The sequence below is a fragment of the Pan troglodytes genome, chromosome 6 (assembly GCF_028858775.2).
Source record: "Pan troglodytes isolate AG18354 chromosome 6, NHGRI_mPanTro3-v2.0_pri, whole genome shotgun sequence".
In the NCBI taxonomy this organism is placed as follows: Eukaryota; Metazoa; Chordata; class Mammalia; order Primates; family Hominidae; genus Pan; species Pan troglodytes.
Window position 1 is genome coordinate 144097708 of NC_072404.2, and position 18642 is coordinate 144116349.

Genomic DNA, 18642 nt, shown 5'->3' on the forward strand with positions numbered 1-18642 from the left:
ACAGTTCCCACTGTCTTCAGTTCAGGTTCCTCAAATTGACAAGATCTTCCATTACCTCTCCAAACTTACTATCCATGCTTTCCTTTCATTGTTTCTCCCCACCCCTTTTTTTAACCTTCCTCATTTGCTACCTGGCCTGAGAATTTACCTCCCACTCTGCCCTCCACTTGTCCTTATTCCTATTACTCTTCTTGCTGAATAGTCCATTTGGGACTTCCTTAGTCCAGCCTTAGTCATATCTTCCTCTGAAGCCTTCCCTGACTACCACCAAGGGTCACTGACACTCCTTTGAATGCCGGAAGGATTAGTTGTAAACCTTTCACGTTGACAGTAACTAGCTTGCTTTCATGAGCTTAACTGTTTCATGAGTTTACAACTTGTCTCAATTTGATTTTAAACTATAGAGGCTTTATGTGCTAAGAATGCCACAGGTTTATATTCCATTTGTGTTGAAGCTATAGTAGCCTTTATTTGATATTTGTTTTAATTTCATGACATGAAACTAAATTTTCAGGGACATGCAACGGGTTCGGCCCATTCCCTTCACTTAACATTACTGAGCTGGGCAGTAAGCTCAGAGCTGCAGATATAAAGATGAATAGACAGATACCTACCCAGGAGCTTACTCTAGAAGAGGACAGATGGATAAGCTACATTTTATAGCAGAATTTGGCAAAGTGTACTGAAGCTATAAACAGCTATGATGGTAAATAAGGTAAGAATTATGCTTAGTGAGGTCAGGGAAGGCTTCTAGAGCTAACATCTGAACTGGGACTTCTATTGGCAAGGCAGAAAATCAGGAAAACGCACTTATTCCTGGCAGAGGAAGCCTCTTGATCAAAAATCTTAAGAGATGAAAAAGGACCGGTTGTTAGGAAACAGATGATGGTGCCCAGAGCGCAAGATGAGGGGGAGTGTTGGGAGATGGAGCTAAAAGATACACTGGTGCCAAAGACTGAAGAGCCTCCTGTAGATAGCGCAGGGCGCAGCGCTGAAGGGAAAGAAAAAGTTGGGATTGTTCAATAAAGTTGGTGACTGATTCAGTCGGATTAATTCCGCCCTGGTGGTCTTGTGGGAATGAAGATAACTAGCAGGATAGTCTAAGAAGCCCTGTGGAAGCAGAGTCATGAGCTGTGAATGGGGACGTGGCGGCCACACGGCCGCGCCCACGCCACCCGCAGTACGGGGCTGGGGCTGGGGCTGGGGCTGGAGCCCGCCGTCCCAACAATCCCGGGGACGAGAGTTGGGCGGGAATCCGCTCCACGCAACTCGGCGCGGTCCCGGGGACGTGGCGCTTTCTAGCCAATCCCGGCTATGCGATTGTTAGACCAATGGCTACTCGGGGACGCTATGCGACAGCGGCGGGTTTGCTGATGATTGGTCGGGAGGCCGCCGGCGAGGCGGATGAGGGCGGGGTGCGGACCCGCTTCCGGTTGGGCGGTGCTTGCGCGCGTGAGCTAAGCCGGTGGGTGAGCGGCGGCCACGGCATCCTGTGCTGTGGGGGCTACGAGGAAAGGTAAGTACGGTGATGCCCAGCCCCTTCACCACTGCCTCATCTTTATTCGCTTTCTTTCTGTCCCCGGTCTTGTTCTTGGCGCGGCAGGGGACTGCCTCACTCGGGGCCGTTGTCTCTGCTGGCGCCCGGGTCCCAGGCCTGATGCTGCTGGAGATCCCGGGGCCCTCGGTGTGCAGCCTGGGATGGAGGCCGCCGCCTGTCTTACCGCGCGCTCTGGGAAGGGGGCTGGTCCGGTCGAACTCTGTCCCGTTGGGTACTGTTCTGTGCCTGGTTTGCTGCGTCCTGGTCCTCCATCTCTAGGTCACGCCACTCACCGAGTCTCTGGCACCAGAGGGTCATTTTTTGCCTCCGGAAGGTCGGAGGGCATTTGGATAGTGTTATTGTAACAGTTCCTTGCCGCCTCCACTCACCATCCTGCTTGTATCTGCCCGCTCCGCCCCAAGGCCACATCCCGACAGTAGGGTGCATCTGCCAAGGTCGTGTTCACTCACCTAAAGGGTGCAGAAACAAGGGGGGAGAGAACGAGTGACGACACTAGGTGATATCTATGATTTTAAAGAAAAGCCGAATGTTTAGAGCTTCCATATTTGGCTACGTACTTCAGTTAGCGACGGAAAATAGTTTTTAAAGCTTTATTGGGGAATTAATTTTTTTTACGTTTTTTGTCGCTTCTAGCCCCATAGCCTACTGATTTTTAGCATGCTGCGGTCAGAAATAAACTTAATGCCCTATAGCTGCCGCGATTAAGCGTAGAGTGGCTTGCAGTTTAAAAAGCTGCTTTTGCATCAAGGCCCAAGCTCCGTGGGTCTCCTGCTAAAACTTTTGAGCCTGTGATCTGAATTCCTAAGTGTATAAAATTCTAGAATAGTGTCTTCGAGAATTGAATTGCATTCATCTTCTGGTGTGGACCGTGAAGTCAACGTTAATGAATTGGGAATAAGGTGGCTTCTAGTTGTTTTTTGTTCTAGTAGCTTTTTCAGCTTGGAGGCAGAGAACCTTGGAATCTCTGTTAAATTAGTCTGCCATAGAATGGAACTTGACACAAGACAAATGCAAGTTTGACCTCACTCAGTAGATTTAATTAACCAAATACCAAACGACAGTAATCACTGAAGAATTTATATAGTATAATCCAAATGAGGGACCAGATATAACCTCTAAATTGTATTTGTCAAGAAAATGAGTTTGCCAAGACCTAATCTGAGGTTTTACTGTGATTGGGGGGTGGGGGGGTTCCAACAGGATTCTTTTGAGAATCACAAGTAGGAAAGCCATGAGCTCACAAAAATGTATTGAGTATGCCTGAGTGAATAGTACTCAATATAGCTTTGAAACCAACTCATTGTCACTCTCAATGTAATCATTGTTTGTTTTCATTCATCCAGTGATGTGTCAAGAAGTACTTATTGATAGCACTTAATATCCATTAGAGCAGTATTGGGATCTATATATTGGTGTTATTTTTTAAAATTTATTTATTTTAGAGTTGAGGGTCTCACTATGTTGCCCAGGTGGAGCCTTGAACTCCCATGCTCAAGCAGTCCTCCTGCCTCAGCCTCCCAAGTAGCTGAGACTAGAGGTATATAACACCACACCCTAGTACATTGGTGTTAACACAGATTTTCTGTAACGTAGGTATACCAGGGATATTGAAAGGACAGAGGTGTAGCCAAGGATAGCCACTGGAAATGCTAGCTAGGCCATAAGGCCCTAGATTCTCACTCTCTGAACTCTTAAGTATGGATGTTGCTGATGCAGTAATTTATGTATTAGAGTTAAGACAGCTGAAATAACACTTTTGCCTGTTCCTGGCTGATTGCCAGATCCAGTAAACGGAATTGGAAGTTGGAGAACACAGGCAGGCAGGAACCACATTGCTGCCAAGTACCGCCCAATTAATTTAGTAGGATGTATTAATCCAGTAAAATGTATTGGTATCAAAAAAGTGCAAGACAATGTATTAGGGACAATATAGGGGTAATAATTTGTATTAGAATGATATGTAGACATTCTTCCAGAAATGTAGATTCTAAAGGGGAGCTAAGGAGACAACTTAAGGTAACCTATGGTCATTGTTTTTGAGTGGTTCAGACGAGTTTTATAGAAGTTTAGATTGGATCATACCCTTTTTGTCCAAAAAGAAAAAAAGATAACAGATCACTTCCAGCTAGAGTGATCATAGTAGGTAGGTCTTCTAGGATCTTAAATTTATCTATAAACATCTGGCACTGAAGGAAGTTTGAGCTAAAATAACTACCAAATTCTCAACAATGTCACGCATGTTACTCATGCACAGCAAAATTACAACTAGAAACCAAGGCTCCTATCCCTACGTTTCAAATAGCATTTCTCTCACAATTGATTATGTATTAAGGCTTGTCAACGAAAAGGAAACTTTTTTCTCTCAGAATTTCGAGAACTTTTTTCTTTAAAAAGTTTTTTATTCTGTAGCCAGAAAAATTTAAAGTTTGTGCTGGGTTGCTTTGGTTATAGAACTAATGAAGCTTGAGTAATAGTTTCAGACATTCTCAGGGTTTTTCTTCTGCAGCCAGATTTTACACTTTTATTATCTCAGCTGTCTTATAAATGTATTCCCTCCATCACACAATATAATTAGAATGTATTGATGAACAGATGTAACTTCATCACTAGAGAGACGTTAAATAAATTATGTGTTGGTATCATGACTTTTATCAAATCATGAAGGATGCCATCACTTTTATGTGATAGTCCATTGGTATAGTACTAAAGTTTGTAAGTAAAGAATGTCAGATAGATAACAAGATAACTTCATTTTCTAGATCTCATAACCTGGGCCTTAGTATAGTTAAATTGCTATCAGTCTGTTCCCTGTAATCTCCAATTGAAGTAGACAGTTAAACAATGAGATCCTGCTTTTGCTGCGTTATGGAGAAATAAATGCCTTTTCTGTTGAATATCCGTCCAGCTCAGAGAACTGGAATTTTACTGCCACACCCATTTCTCCCAATTGTTAACATTGAGCAATGGGTCTTTGGTCAACCAGAATAACTGTTGGATCACTCAGTGTTAACGTTCTTGTGAAGTTGAATTTAAACATCTAAATTTCCCTGAAACAATTTAAGTATTCTGTGACCAATGGCACTTTACCAAAATTGAAAGTTTGGGCCATGTATTGATCGCAATACTGGTCCAATGGATACACTATGGACACTAAGGACAAAAACTTCCTTGAAAGCTCTAAGTTCTTACCTGAAGGGTGGGGTAGGGAGAAGTGATAAGAATTTAGAGCTTTTAAGGACATTTTTGGATGGATCGAAGAAACCAATTCTTAAGACTCATTATTATTAAAATCACACTTAACCCAGTTAAGCTTTTCTCTTTATAAATTACTGGAACGATTCATGAAAACAACTTTATAGAAGACCATTATTGGTGACATACTAATACTACAAAAGGATGATAGCTACTGGATGTATTTTCTGTTCTAATCTTTTGGTTTGTGTCTAACATGCTGTCCAATAAAAATATAATACAAGCCACATATGTAATTTTAAATTTTCAGGTGAAAATCTAAAACAGGTGAAAGTAATTTTAATAATGTTTAATCTAATACATATAAAATACCATTCTTTCAATATGAAATGTAACACTTATACCAATCGCAATTCACACTAGTCACATTTCAAGTGCTTAATAGTCACATGTGGCTAGTGGCTACTGTACTGGGCAGTACAGGCCTAGATTTTTTTTTTTTCCCCAAGAAAAAAATATTAGATGTTACCCTTCATGGAAGAGGGACAGAATTTTAGAGAGAGAAACTCATTTGAGAAATGGGAGGTGGGGAGATTCCGTTTTCACAACCATTGGTTTACTTTCTAGATCACATGATAAAAGCTCATACAGCTAAGTCTTTTGTTTATGTGTATCATATTTTTCCTAATATTATGTTGTCCATTATGTCCATAATATATCCATTGGACCAGTATTGTGATCAGTATGTATGGCCGAATGGACACACAAAGATCTTTCCAGCTGGAAGTGATCTGTACCTATTCCTCTAAACTTTTTTTTTTACTTTTTGGACAAAAGTATCCAATTTAAACTTTTTTTTTTCTTTTCTTTTTTTTTTTTTTTTTTGAGACAGGGTCTTGTTCCCTCACCAAGGCTGGAGTGTGGTGGCATGATCATGACTCACTGTAACCTCGTGTCTCCGGGGCTCAGGCGATCCTCCCACTTCAGCTTCCCCGGTAGCTGGGACTATAGCTGCGCCACCACACCCAGCTAATTTTTTGTATTTTTGGTGGAGATGGGGTTGCCTAGGCTGGTCTTGAACTCCAGCATTCCATCCGCCTTGGCCCCCCAAAGTGCTGGGATTACAGGCTTGAGCCACTGCTGCTGGCCCAGTCTAAACTTTTATAAAGTGTTGAAGTGGGTGAGGAAAATGAGAAGGGCCATTAACTTTGTATCATTTGGTTTCAATTTGGTTGAAAAGACAAAGATGCTTCAGAAATGAAGTGTACTGGCTGGTCATGGTAGCTCACACCTGTAATCCCGACACTTTGGGAGGCCAAGACGGGAGGATCACTTGAGGTCAGGAGTTTGAGACCAACCTGGACAACATGGTGAAACCCTGTATCTACTAAAAATACAAAAATTATTCGGGCGTGGTAGACCATGCCTGTAATCCCAGCTATTCAGGAGGCTGAGGCAGGAGAATCACTTGAACCCAGGTGGTGGAGGTTGCAGTGAGCCAAGATCACACCACTGCACTCCATCTTGGGCAACAGAGACAGACTCAGTCTCAACAAAAGAAAACGAAGTGCACTAAAGTAGATTTTCAAATGCTGTGTATGAAGTTATTTTTTACTGTTCCTTTCACATCTTCCCATGTAAGATATCCTTTGTCTTAGATGTCTTTTGTTTCTGCTTGAACATACATGCTCCATACCAAAAACCATATGGTTTTAGATAAATCTAGTACAGTTTTTGGTATGGATGGTGTTTTTTGTTTTTAGTGTCTATATTCATAAAACAAGAGGCCTTTGTTAAAGTTTCTAATAGCCAGGAGTTGGTATATATGTGGGCACAAAGGACGTTTTGTTTTTTTTTTAAGTAGAACTTATTTAAAGTGCAGATTTTTCATTCCTCCCTGCAGAAAGATAAAGAAGTAAAGATGGACCATTGGCTTTGTCCATCTGGGTCCTTGATGACCGTTGTAGGCAGTTTCATCAATAGTAAGGAAGCCAGGTTTCAGGGTAGCATTGGACAGTGAGGAAGCAGAGGCAGCAGGGTAGAAACTGTGGGTGAGGGAAAGGGAGGAGCAAGCATGAAGGAACAGCACAGTCTGGGAAAGACTATGGGTAGTGGAGACCTGAGAAAGCACTGATTGACAGAATGGAGGAGCCTGTTTAAGGGATGAGATTGAAAGTTTAATCAGGAGAGGGGAAGGAGGGAGAAATGGGTGAGTGATAAAGCTAAATCACTTGGCTTCTACTCTTTGGAATTCTGGTATCCTTGTATCAAGATACTAAGCCTGAAACATAAATGTAGTTTTCCCTCTAAATCACAGAGTAAACCAATCTGTTACATTTCTGTATGCTACATGTCTCAAAACTTGGTACAGTATCCTTTCCAGGACCAGATTATGTTAGAGTGCATAAGTATTTATTCATATTGTAATATTTGGGGTTGGCAAGAATTGTTAGGGTATTATGCTATATTTTATTTTGAGAATGTAATCATTTGTAAAATTTTCCTAAAGATAAAGTCCCCTTAGGCATAAGGAAAATCCTTTGTTGTAGTGACTCTTGATTTTACTTGATTCTGCAAGCCTCTGTCACTATACATATTGTTGGGATATATCCCAAAACATCAACAACATATAATTCTGTTTTTTGTTTCCAAAGTTTTGTTTATCTAAAGAATTATTTGTTTATAGGCTGGGTATGGTGGCTTACGACTGTAATCCCAGCACTTTGGGAGGCCAGGGCTGGAGGATCGCTTGAGACCAGTCTGGGCAACATAGTGAGACTCTACAACATTTTTTTTTTTAATTAGCTGTGCATGGTGGTACACACTTGTATTCCCAGCTACTTGGGAGGCTGAAGTGGGAGGATGGTCTGAGCCCCAGAGGACCAGACTGCAGTGAGCTATCATCACACCACTATATCTAGCCTGGGTGACAGAGTAAGACCCTGTCTCAAAAAAAGAATTGTTTATAGTTTGAGACAGAAGTTTCATTTTGCCCTGAAGTAAAGGCATACTCACTTTAATGTTGTATTTATAGAGCCACTAAATCTCGGATTTTCTGTTTACTCTTTAACTGATTTGATTGATCAGTTGAATTATTGGAGGGTCAGCCAGAGTGTTGTTCACCCAGAGCAATATTTTACAAGTGGTGCACACAGAAAGCTAATAAACATGAGAGTGTGCTGTTCATACAAATTAGACAGTACAGCAGGATACAGTATTAAAGTTCACTTTCACACCAATCTTACCAGCCCACCCCATTCCTGTCTCTTCTCCCATGAACCTTGTAAACAGTGTAAACCACTGTTTACACATGGGTGTTTGTCTTTGCACACCATTTATGTGCATGTTATATTTTATACAAATAAAAACAAGCTGGGGAGATTGTTTAATTTTGTTTTGCTTTTTATGTAAATGAGATCTTGACATTGTTTTGAACCTTGCTTTTTTTGTTCACTTGACATATCACTGCAGATAGATGCATCTCATTTTCCATTTCACTGCAGATAGATGCATCTCATTCTTTTTTTTTTTACATTCTTTTTTTTGAGGAAGGGTCTCGCTCTGTCACTGAAGTGCAGTGGCGAGATCTCAGCTCACTGCAGCCTCTGCCTCCTGGGTTCCAGCACTTCTCGTGCCTCAGCCTCCTGAGTAGCTGGGACTACAGGTGTGTGCCACCACACCCAGCTAAGTTTTGTATTTTTAGTAGCGACGGGGTTTCACCGTATTTCCCAGGGTGGTCTCGAACTCCTGACCTCAAGTGATCCTCCCGCCTCAGCCTCCCAAAGTGCTGGGATTACAGGCATGAGCCACCATGCCTGGCTGCTTTTTTTATTTTTTTCGAGATAGGATCTCTGTCACCCAGGCTGGAGTGCAGTGGTACAATCTCAGCTAACTGCAACCTCCACCTGGTGGGTTCAAGCTATCCTCCCACCTCAGCCTCCTGAGTAGCTGAGACTACAGGTGTATGCCACCATGCCCGGCTAATTTTTGTATTTTTAGTAGAGACAGCATTTCGCTATCACCCAGGCTTGTCTTAAACTCCCGGATGCAAGTGATCCGCCTGCATTAGTCTCCCAAAGTCTTGGGATTACAGGCGTGAGCCACCACCCCTGGCCTCATGTCATTCTTTTTTTTTTTTTTTTTTTTTGAGACGGAGTCTCACTCTGTAGCCCAGGCTGGAGTGTAGAGGTGCTATCTCGGCTCACTGCAAGCTCTGCCTCCTGGGTTCACGCCATTCTCCTGCCTCAGCCTCCCAAGTAGCTGGGACTACAGGCACCCACCACCACGCCCGGCTAATTTTTTGTATTTTTAGTAGAGACGGGGTTTTACTGTGTTAGCCAGGATGGTCTCGATCTCCTGACCTTGTGATCCACCCGCCTAGGCCTCCCAATGTGCTGGGATTACAAGCGTGAGCCACTGCGCCCGGCCCATTCTTTTTAACCTTTGTGTATTTTTCCATAATCGAGATTTAATATATTTTACCAATTCTCTGTTTTTATTTGTTTTCCGATTTTTTAATCATTGTGAACTGTCATCATTGAACATCTTAATACAAGTATCTTTGTCTGTAAATGTGGGTATTTTGATGGGATTGAATGAAACAATGTTGAGAAACATAGCCAAGTTCTAACGTTGATAGGAATAGAGTAAGATAAGTACCATCTTCTACCCGTTTCTCTATGGGTTTCATGGTCTTGCTTTCACATTGCTTCTTCTGATGGATTTTCCTAACTCTTAACCTTCACGTCATCAGTAACAGTACCTTATTTGAGACTGGGGCACTTGGGAATGACTGCCCCCCAACCCCCGCCCCCATTATCTCCTTAGGTACTTTTCTGTTTGTCTTACTGCGTTGTCGTATTTACTCTAGAACACTTTCCAGTCTCTACTGATATGTCCTCCTCTGCCATTTCAGGACCTCCCACCCTCCCCCACTGAGCTGCCTTCCCAGTGATGAAAGAAAAAATGTAAAAGCCTGAAAACCCTTCTTCTTGATTTTTAATTTTTTTTTTTCCCTCTAAGACCTTAACCACTCTGGATAGTATCACGGGGTATCAGTAGAGTGTGCTAAACAGATGTGTACTCTGCAGCTTCTTTGCAGGTTTTTTGTCACATTTTTCAGTCAAGTGTTCCAGCTTTGTGCTTGTTCATTAGAGTCACCTGTGACTGCAGAGATTCTGAAAGTTTGAATCAGGGCCTGGAAATCTGTACTTTGAACAGTACTACAGGTGGTATTTATGCCTAGGCAAGTATGGGAAACAACTGTGCAGAAGGATAAAGACGTTCTTATCTATGACTAGACCATCTGAATGATTTGGCCTTTGAAGGTGACTCAAGGTTGAGCCTGGATGTTGGAGACTTGGTGCTATAGACCAAGGAAGCTGCCAAGTATTTCGCTGGTTCCTAATCTCATGAACATCAGAATCACCTGAAAAACATTTAAAGCTACGAATGTCTGAATTCAGCTTCAGAGACTCTAAATCAATAGGAGAAACTTAAAGCTTCCTAGATGATTCCAATAACCAGCCATGTTTGAAGACCAGACCACCAATGCGTACAAGAAGTAAAGGATTTGGAGTCAACATTTAAACCTTGGTTCTTTCACTTTTAATTCTTATGAACTTGGGCAAAAGGATTAAAGTTCTACTTTGGTATCTTTTGAAAGAAAACAGAAAGTGGACATTTTAACTATAAGTTTCTTATCAGCCTACAATCAGATGAAGGAAACTGGTAAAAATTTCTCACTGTAATAATTGAAGAGTCTGATATTCCACCATACTTATTTTATGGATTAAGTAATATTTGGGATAATATAAAAGACTTGCATAGATATGTATATCAAATTAATAATTTAACTTGGATGTGAGCTTTTAATTTCTTATTTAGTTATTAAGCATACTGCCTCCTGAATTAACTGCTTTTCATTTTCTTTAAGATCTAATTATCATGGACCTGCGACAGTTTCTTATGTGCCTGTCCCTGTGCACAGCCTTTGCCTTGAGCAAACCCACAGAAAAGAAGGACCGTGTACATCATGAGCCTCAGCTCAGTGACAAGGTTCACAATGATGCTCAGAGTTTTGATTATGACCATGATGCCTTCTTGGGTGCTGAAGAAGCAAAGACCTTTGATCAGCTGACACCAGAAGAGAGCAAGGAAAGGCTTGGGTAAGGTACCACCTCTCAGGGGTCTAGTGTGGGTAATGACATTCTTTATAAAGGCTAATTCTTTTCTTTTCTGGCTCAGTTATGAGTAAAGTTATATTGAACTATTAATACATCTTCTGAAAGCTAACCATGGAATTACTACCTCTAAAATTTCATTAAATGCCTGATTTCATACATTTTTAATTGAATAACAGTTGGTGCCTCATTCTACAAAGCATCATTTTTGCATAAAAGTACCAAGTACTGCAAGACCCAACTTGAACTGCGTTATCTTGCTACCAGAAGAACATAGCATGGGGGGATTTCTCATCTCTTCTCATCTCTACTGCTTTTAATTTTTAAAAACTATCTGTACCCTACTGACCTGGCACAAGCCAAGTCTTTGATGGGCTAATAAACGGCACATTGGATCCCTATAAAGTTTATGATTTCCCGAGGTGTCCTTCACCCTCTTTATTTTCATTCTCAGATATTTGTTTAATTAAAAACAAAAATCAAACCAACTTTGTCTTTTAGAAAATTATAACTTAATGTCTGAGTATGAGTTACTGTTTCAGTAACAGCAGGGACATAGTCAGGTTCTTTGGCTTTCTCGGTAGACATCTTTTGTCCTGAAAAATGGATTTGGTAGAATCACAGTTGATTATTTCTAATTGGGGATCTGAGAGTGTCTTTTTTGGTCCTTCCAAAGCCTTACTTTTGAAGAAAATGCAGGTCAATTTTGTAAAAATATTCTTCTCAGTGAGCACTGTTGGTGCAACTTCCTGAATTGTATTCAAGAGATTTGTGTGGAAAGTTGTGCCACACATAGCAATTTCTAAAAATATTTTGCCTTGATGGGTAGCATTTTGATCATAAGACGTTGTAGGATTTGCTTTGGAAGATGCTGCAGAATAGATTTATTTTTTCATTGGGTTATCTACTGACTGAAGGGTACGATGTTTTATTCTTCAACATTGTCAGAAATAATAAAGATATTTTGCTATGTAGAATGAGCACTATCACATAACATTTGAAAGTAGATATGCATCACAGAGTTAGTTTTCTATTAGGTTGCTTTCCTTTGGGAGACCATCCTCACTTTCAGTTTTAATCTAATAACTGTACTAACATTCCAGGCTGAAAATAGAAATGCAGGTCAGGTACGGTGGCTCACGCCTGTAATCCCAGCACCTTGGGAGGCCGAGGCGGGTGGATCACGAGGTCAGGAGATCGAGACCATCCTGGCTAACACTGTGAAACCCCATCTCTACTAAAAATACAAAAAAAATTAGCCGGGCGTGGTGGCGGTCGCCTGTAGTCCCAGCTACTTGGGAGGCTGAGGCAGGAGAATGGCGTGAACCCGAGGTGGAGCTTGTAGTGAGCCGAGATCACGCCACTGCACTCCAGCCTGGGCAACAGAGCCGTCTCAAAAAAAAAAAAAAAAAAAAAATAGAAATGCAGAGGGTATTCTAAGTCTTCATGTCATGCCCATTAATATTGTGCACGTCCAACCCACATTTTGGTCTGCACATATTTTTTCACAGAATTAACTCTAAAATAATGAAAGGCCCTTAGGTTTGGTATCATTTAGGGTAGATGGTACTGTAATGAGGATGTTCTGGCTCCTTGCAGGTAGGGAGAAAGCTCTGCTGGCACTTTTCAGTTGAAAGTATTCCTTTTTGTGATCAGTGAATATTAAAAGTTCGTCACATACGCAGATTCTGTATTTGATTAGAATAAGATGATAAAATCATGTTTTTTATGGAATGTGTGAATAGACTGTTTGCTTCTCCCAAATTTTGTTGGTAGTGACAAATATCCCTACTTTATACAGTAACATACTGTTGGGAGCAAGAATCCCACATGAAACTTTTAAAAAACTTCTTTACTGTGGCATTTCAAAACATTGTTTTGGTGGGGTAATGTATACCAGCTGGGAACAACAGGTTCCCTCTTTTTTCCATCTGTCTATAAGGCACATAATTATTAAGAGATAAGTCATTGTTCATGCCTTTAGTTGCAAAAATTCACGACTTTTTGAAATCTTTAATAATAATAGCTAAAAGAACACAGGAAACATTTTAAAACAATTCAATATACAAGTTTCAGGTATTTTTTCTTATTAAGAATGTTGACAAATAGGCGATTTTATGTATCCTTAAAATGAAGATTTGTTTTGAGGTAGTGGTTCTTAATATTTAAAAAGTTCTCTGGCTGGGCGCAATGGCTCATGCCTGTAATCCCAGCACTTTGGGAGGCCGAGGCAGGCAGTTTATGAGGTCAAGAGATCAAGACCATCCTGGCCAATATGGTGAAATCCCATCTCTACTAAAAATACAAACATTAGCTGGGCCTGGTGGCGCGTGCCTGTAGTCCCAGCTACTTGGGAGGCTGAGGCAGGAGAATTGCTTGAACCTGGGAGGCAGAGGTTGCAGTGAGCCAAGATCGCACCACTGCACTCCAGCCTGGCAACAAAGTGAGACTCCGTCTCAAAAAAAAAAAAAAAAAAAAAAAATCCTTGATATATTTACTATAGAAGTGAACTAGAGCAGTTCATTATCCTTTTGGGGATCACAGGCCCAGACCCTTTGGGAGTCTAATGAAAGCTAAGGACTTTTCCTCAGAAAAGTGCACACTTATATATACAATTTTGGGCCAGGCGCAATGGCTCACAGCTGTAATCCCAGCACTTTGAGAGGCTGAAGCAGGAGGATTGCTTGAGCTCAGGAGTTCGAGACCAGCCTGGGCAATATAGGGAGACCCTCTCTCTACAACAAATTAAAAAATCAGCTAGGCATGGTGGCGTGTGCCTGTAGTCCCAGCTACTAAGGAGGTTGAGATGAGAGGATCCCTTCAGCTGAGAAGGTCAAGGCTACAGTGAGCTATAATTGTACCACTGCCCTCCAGCCTGGGTGACAAAGCAAGACCCTATCTCAAAAAATAATAATAACAAAATAAGAAAATTTTGCACACTGAAAATTTCAGGAATATTAGTCACCCTTCTGGAGCCCATTTATTGATCCAAATTCTTAAACAACTGAAGGGTTTGCTTTATGCTCCTTGAAATGTAGAGGTATGTGCTACCTCCTAAAAGAAATAACATGAGGTGCACTAATGCACTGTGTCTGTCCTAGAATAAAGGCTTATTTAGTGGCATCCATAGGGTTCTCCCCTGTCACAGGACTATGACACCATTAGCTTCATAAATTTACACAGGCATTTAAAGATGATAATTTAGAACCTTATGCCTAAAATAGGATGTGCCCACTTCCAGTGTACTTACACAACTGCCTGCAGGCTTGATGCTCAGCAAGATAAGAATGGCTTTTACATTTTTAGAGGCTTGTTAAAAAAAAAAAAATACACACACACCATACCATATGTTGCCCACAAAGTCAAAAATATTTACTATCTGTCCCTTTTTTAAAAAAGAAGTTTGCCTTGTAAACTATATTTCTGTTTAAGTAAAAATAAATAAATTTTTTTCTTAAGTTTGCCAACCCCTAGGTTAAACCATTTGAGTTGTTTGCATTGAATAGAATGCTCTTCAGTCAACTTAATTAAGAAAAGCCCGTCTTGAACAGTCATATGTCTTTTTTTATCTGGGCGATCCTTCTCTTCAGGCTATTTATAATAGTTTAAAAATACCTTTTGGGGGTAGGAGGGGTTCTGGTTGCCCTTTTTCCTTGCCGTTTATTTCTGAACTGTACAGTGGCACTATTGGTAGCCAGTATCATTTGAGCACAAACTGCATTCCATTATAAATAATGTAGAACTTTTCAATATTGGTATAGCTTCGTCTGTGAATAGTGTTAAAATTCTACAGGACTAAAGTTACAACAACAAAAATTGTCCTTATGTCTATGTAGATAGAAGAGGATATTTAAGAGATAACTACTTTTTTTTTTTTGAGACGAAGTCTTGCTCTGTCACCCGGGCTGGAGTGCAGTGGCGCGATCTCAGCTCATTGCAACCGCCGCCTCCCAGGTTCAAGAGATTCTCCTGCCTCAGCCTCCTGAATAGCTGAGATTACAGGCATGCGCCACCATGCCCGGCTAATTTTTGTGTTTTTAGTAGAGACTGGGTTTCACCATGTTGGCCCGGCTGGTCTCGAATTCCTCACCTCCCGCCAGGTAATCTGCCCGCCTCGGCCTCCCAAAGTGCTGAGATTATAGGCGTGAGCCACCGTACCAGGCCAGAGATAACTTCTTACTGGTTTACCTTTCCTGTTAACATTTTAGAGCAAGATTACACATTCTCTGAAGGAAAATGCTAGTTACAGGATTTAAGTAATAGTTGTATCTAACACCTGATCTGTATCAAAATGAGTCTCTTTTCTTAGAGTCACTAGTACTTTTCAATTCTGATCACTTTCCTATGTTGTATTCATGAAATGAACACAAGCTAGGGAAAGACATTATTTGCTACCAAGTGACAATCTTTTCAATCCTGCAAATAATAGAGCATAGGAGTATACCAAGATTTCTCTTCTGTTGGAAGTTTTGACTTCAACTTCATATTCCAAACTGGGCTGCTTACTTGGGTGACATTACATAGGATGACTTTGCCCCTATAGTTAAGTGATTGCACCTTTAAACAGAAGTTTTCATATCATGGACATATTTTTAAATCCGTAAGATGACAGATCTGGAAGAAAGACACTTATAAAGCTTCATAAAGCCACTGATTCTTTAGCTTTGTGGTTTTGCTTTATAATCTACATACTAACCCTTTCAGCTTATTAACATTCTTATAATCAGATATACATTCTTACCACATCATTTCCTCAGAGTTCTCTGTTTTCATGTAAAAATCCAATTCAACACAGTATTTAAAAGCTGCTAGCCATTTTTTAGACAAGCATCTTCCTGGCTTTTTATCTGTTTTTTAAAAATAATCTTGCCTTGAGATATAAATGATCCCAGAACTTTTCTGATATCTTTATATTTTTATCAAAAGTGTTACTTTTTCTAAAATCAGCTAAATTTTTGAAGTCTGATGTAACTATTTTGAATTTTTAGAAAACCATGATTATTTACCAAGAATTGGAGTTTCTCTTCTGTAAGCAATAAAGAAAAATAAAGTTCAGCCACATCTTCACTAGAGAAAATAAAAATGAAAACAAGGAACAACAAAGTTTTACATGTTGTTTGATGCAAAGAGTGGAGAACTTGGATAGGAATGGATATTCACTCCTGAATTCTAACCATAGGCTGAAATCTACCTCCAAAGAGATAGGCTGAGTTTGCTTTTGGATCCAAGTGCACCAGCCATGACTGTGTTGACCTTATTCACGTGGCTTATTACAGACCAGTAATGGACCATTTTTTTCAGTTGCTGGCCTGGCAGTTTTGTTTTGGAGACAACTTTTTATTTCTGTGCATTAGCCCTGGGCACACACCTGGCTAAGTCCAGAGTTCTGTGTCTTTTTAACCTTTTGCTGGATTTCTCTGCATTTTCTACAGAAAGATTGTAAGTAAAATAGATGGCGACAAGGACGGGTTTGTCACTGTGGATGAGCTCAAAGACTGGATTAAATTTGCACAAAAGCGCTGGATTTACGAGGATGTAGAGCGACAGTGGAAGGGGCATGACCTCAATGAGGACGGCCTCGTTTCCTGGGAGGAGTATAAAAATGCCACCTACGGCTACGTTTTAGGTAGGTCCCTACTGTCTGGGGGAAAAAGGCTTGTGGAGCTGGCACCTTGAAACGTAACTGTTTTGTCTTGTAGAATGATTGTAGATAAAATAGACGCGGATAAAGATGGGTTTGTGACGGAGGGGGAGCTGAAATCCTGGATTAAGCACGCCCAGAAGAAATACATATATGACAATGTTGAAAACCAATGGCAGGAGTTTGATATGAATCAAGACGGCTTAATCTCCTGGGATGAGTACAGAAACGTGACTTATGGCACTTACCTGGGTAAGGGGCAAGATGTCAGCCTGGCAGGGACCGTGGTCTTGAGTCAAAGAAACAAATGGGTCACACAGTAAAGGAAAGGAAGCTTATCTTAAATAGTTCAGTTCAGTGCTAAGCTGATTCCCTTTATTAATTTTAAATTTGTATATTATGTATTTTTAAATTTGTTTATTGTCATTTTCTGAAGTCTGGAAGTCTGGTATCTTCTACATTTTTAGCATTTTACATATATTTTACCATTTTTTCTTTATGTCATCCCTCATAGAGACAATTTTTGGAGTAGATTTCATTTAAAAGAATACATTGGGCCGGGTGCCGATAGCTCACGCCTATAAGCACTTTGGGATGCTGAGGCAGGAGGATTGCCTGGGCCCAGGAGTTTGAGACCAATCTGGGCAACATAGGGACACCCTGTCTCTACCAAAAAAAAAAAAAAATTTAAATTAGCCAAGCATGGTGGCACACACCTGTCCTAGATACTCAGGAGGCTAAGGTGGGAGGATCACTTAAGCCCAGGAGGTTGAGGCAGCTGCGAGCCATGATTGCACTGCTGCACACCAGCCTTGGGGACAGAGCGAGATCTGTCCAAAAAAAAAAAAAAAAAAAAGAGGCTATGAGGCTACATACTTCCAACAGTGCAAAGCAAGGGGCTTTGAGATGTTTCTTGACATGGTCCCAGTAAAGTGTTGGACCTAAAATTCAAACCAAATTAGATTTCTTTATAACTGGTGAGAAGTCTTAATAAAATAGTTTTCCTTGATAAAATTTAACTATTTCAGTATGTCTGCTTACTGAAGTTTGGAAATGAAAATTTCCCATTTGTTTTCTCTGGCACATGAGTTTATCAGCCTGCTTTGCAAATGCTTTAAGGCAAATAAATGTTAATTTGATTGCTTTTTGTTGATTTGATAGCTTGTATGCTTGGGCCACCTGTTAGTAATTTTCTTTTACTTGTAACACTTGCCTGCTGCTGAATACTAGGCAATGAGTCTGAGTTGATGATCCAGGGTGTTTTTATTTGTGAAATTCCTCTGTTGTACATGGTTATAGTTTAAGACAAGAATTGTATTAATATAAATGAATATAAATGGTACTTTCTCCATTTTAATCCTGGAAATTAGGCAACCTTCTGGGTTAAAGCAAGCGTTCTCCGCCACTGACTAACAGTGAGTGTATAATGGATCTGTTTCCCCACAGATAGCCAGCTGTCTGCATTAATTACAGGACTGCATGCATTTCTGGTGAAGAGACTTTTATTTCTGTGTCAGGCTTGTTCTCATTCCTAAGACTAAAGTGGCACTCTCTCTCAATGCTTGACACTTAGCCAAGAACCAAACATATCTTTCACCCAATTAAGAACACATGTATTAAACAGTCAGCACAGATGGAGAGGCATCCTGCTTCTTGCTCTGGCTGAGACCCAACACCTTCCTGATTTATTTGGAATTAATGATAAATATAAAGCAAAGAGTAAGCTATTGGTGATCTAAACAAAATGGTGTGTAAATAAATCTCAGCTCCGACCTAGGCACTCACTTGCTGCCCAGAATGATTCTTCGGTGCTGTGTATGATTATGTGCATAAAAATCTGTTGAGAGCTTTGTTGCCTCACAAGGCAGATGATTCAACGTAATGGGTATTTCTGCTGCCTGAGACTGCATAAGCTGAAGCACTGGCTGGAGAAGCAATGTCTTTATAAGGCATCTTTCCCCAGAGGCATGAGGGTGGACAGCACTGAGGGGGTCATGAGTCGGCTTAGAGAAGTGAGGAGTTTTTGTTACTGTGTGTTCTTGATTCAATTTGGAGTTCAGGTATAAATC

The 18642-nt window shown here is 40.7% G+C and overlaps 1 protein-coding gene across 9 annotated transcripts in view; it reads left to right on the plus strand.

Annotated features, from left to right (window-relative positions):
* Positions 1-1363: 1363 nt before the first annotated feature.
* CALU (calumenin) overlaps positions 1364-18642 on the plus strand; it is a 32200-nt gene continuing 14921 nt past the window's right edge. For 2 of the 9 annotated variants that reach the window (XR_010158296.1, XR_010158298.1), the window contains exons 1-3: positions 1403-1516; positions 10686-10917; positions 16632-16825. Coding sequence is in view for 6 of the 9 variants with exons in the window: in XM_009454005.5 (XP_009452280.1) it covers positions 10468-10480; positions 10686-10917; positions 16365-16558 (439 nt within the window). In the remaining 3 variants the exon portion in view is untranslated. 9 annotated transcript variants of the gene reach the window in all.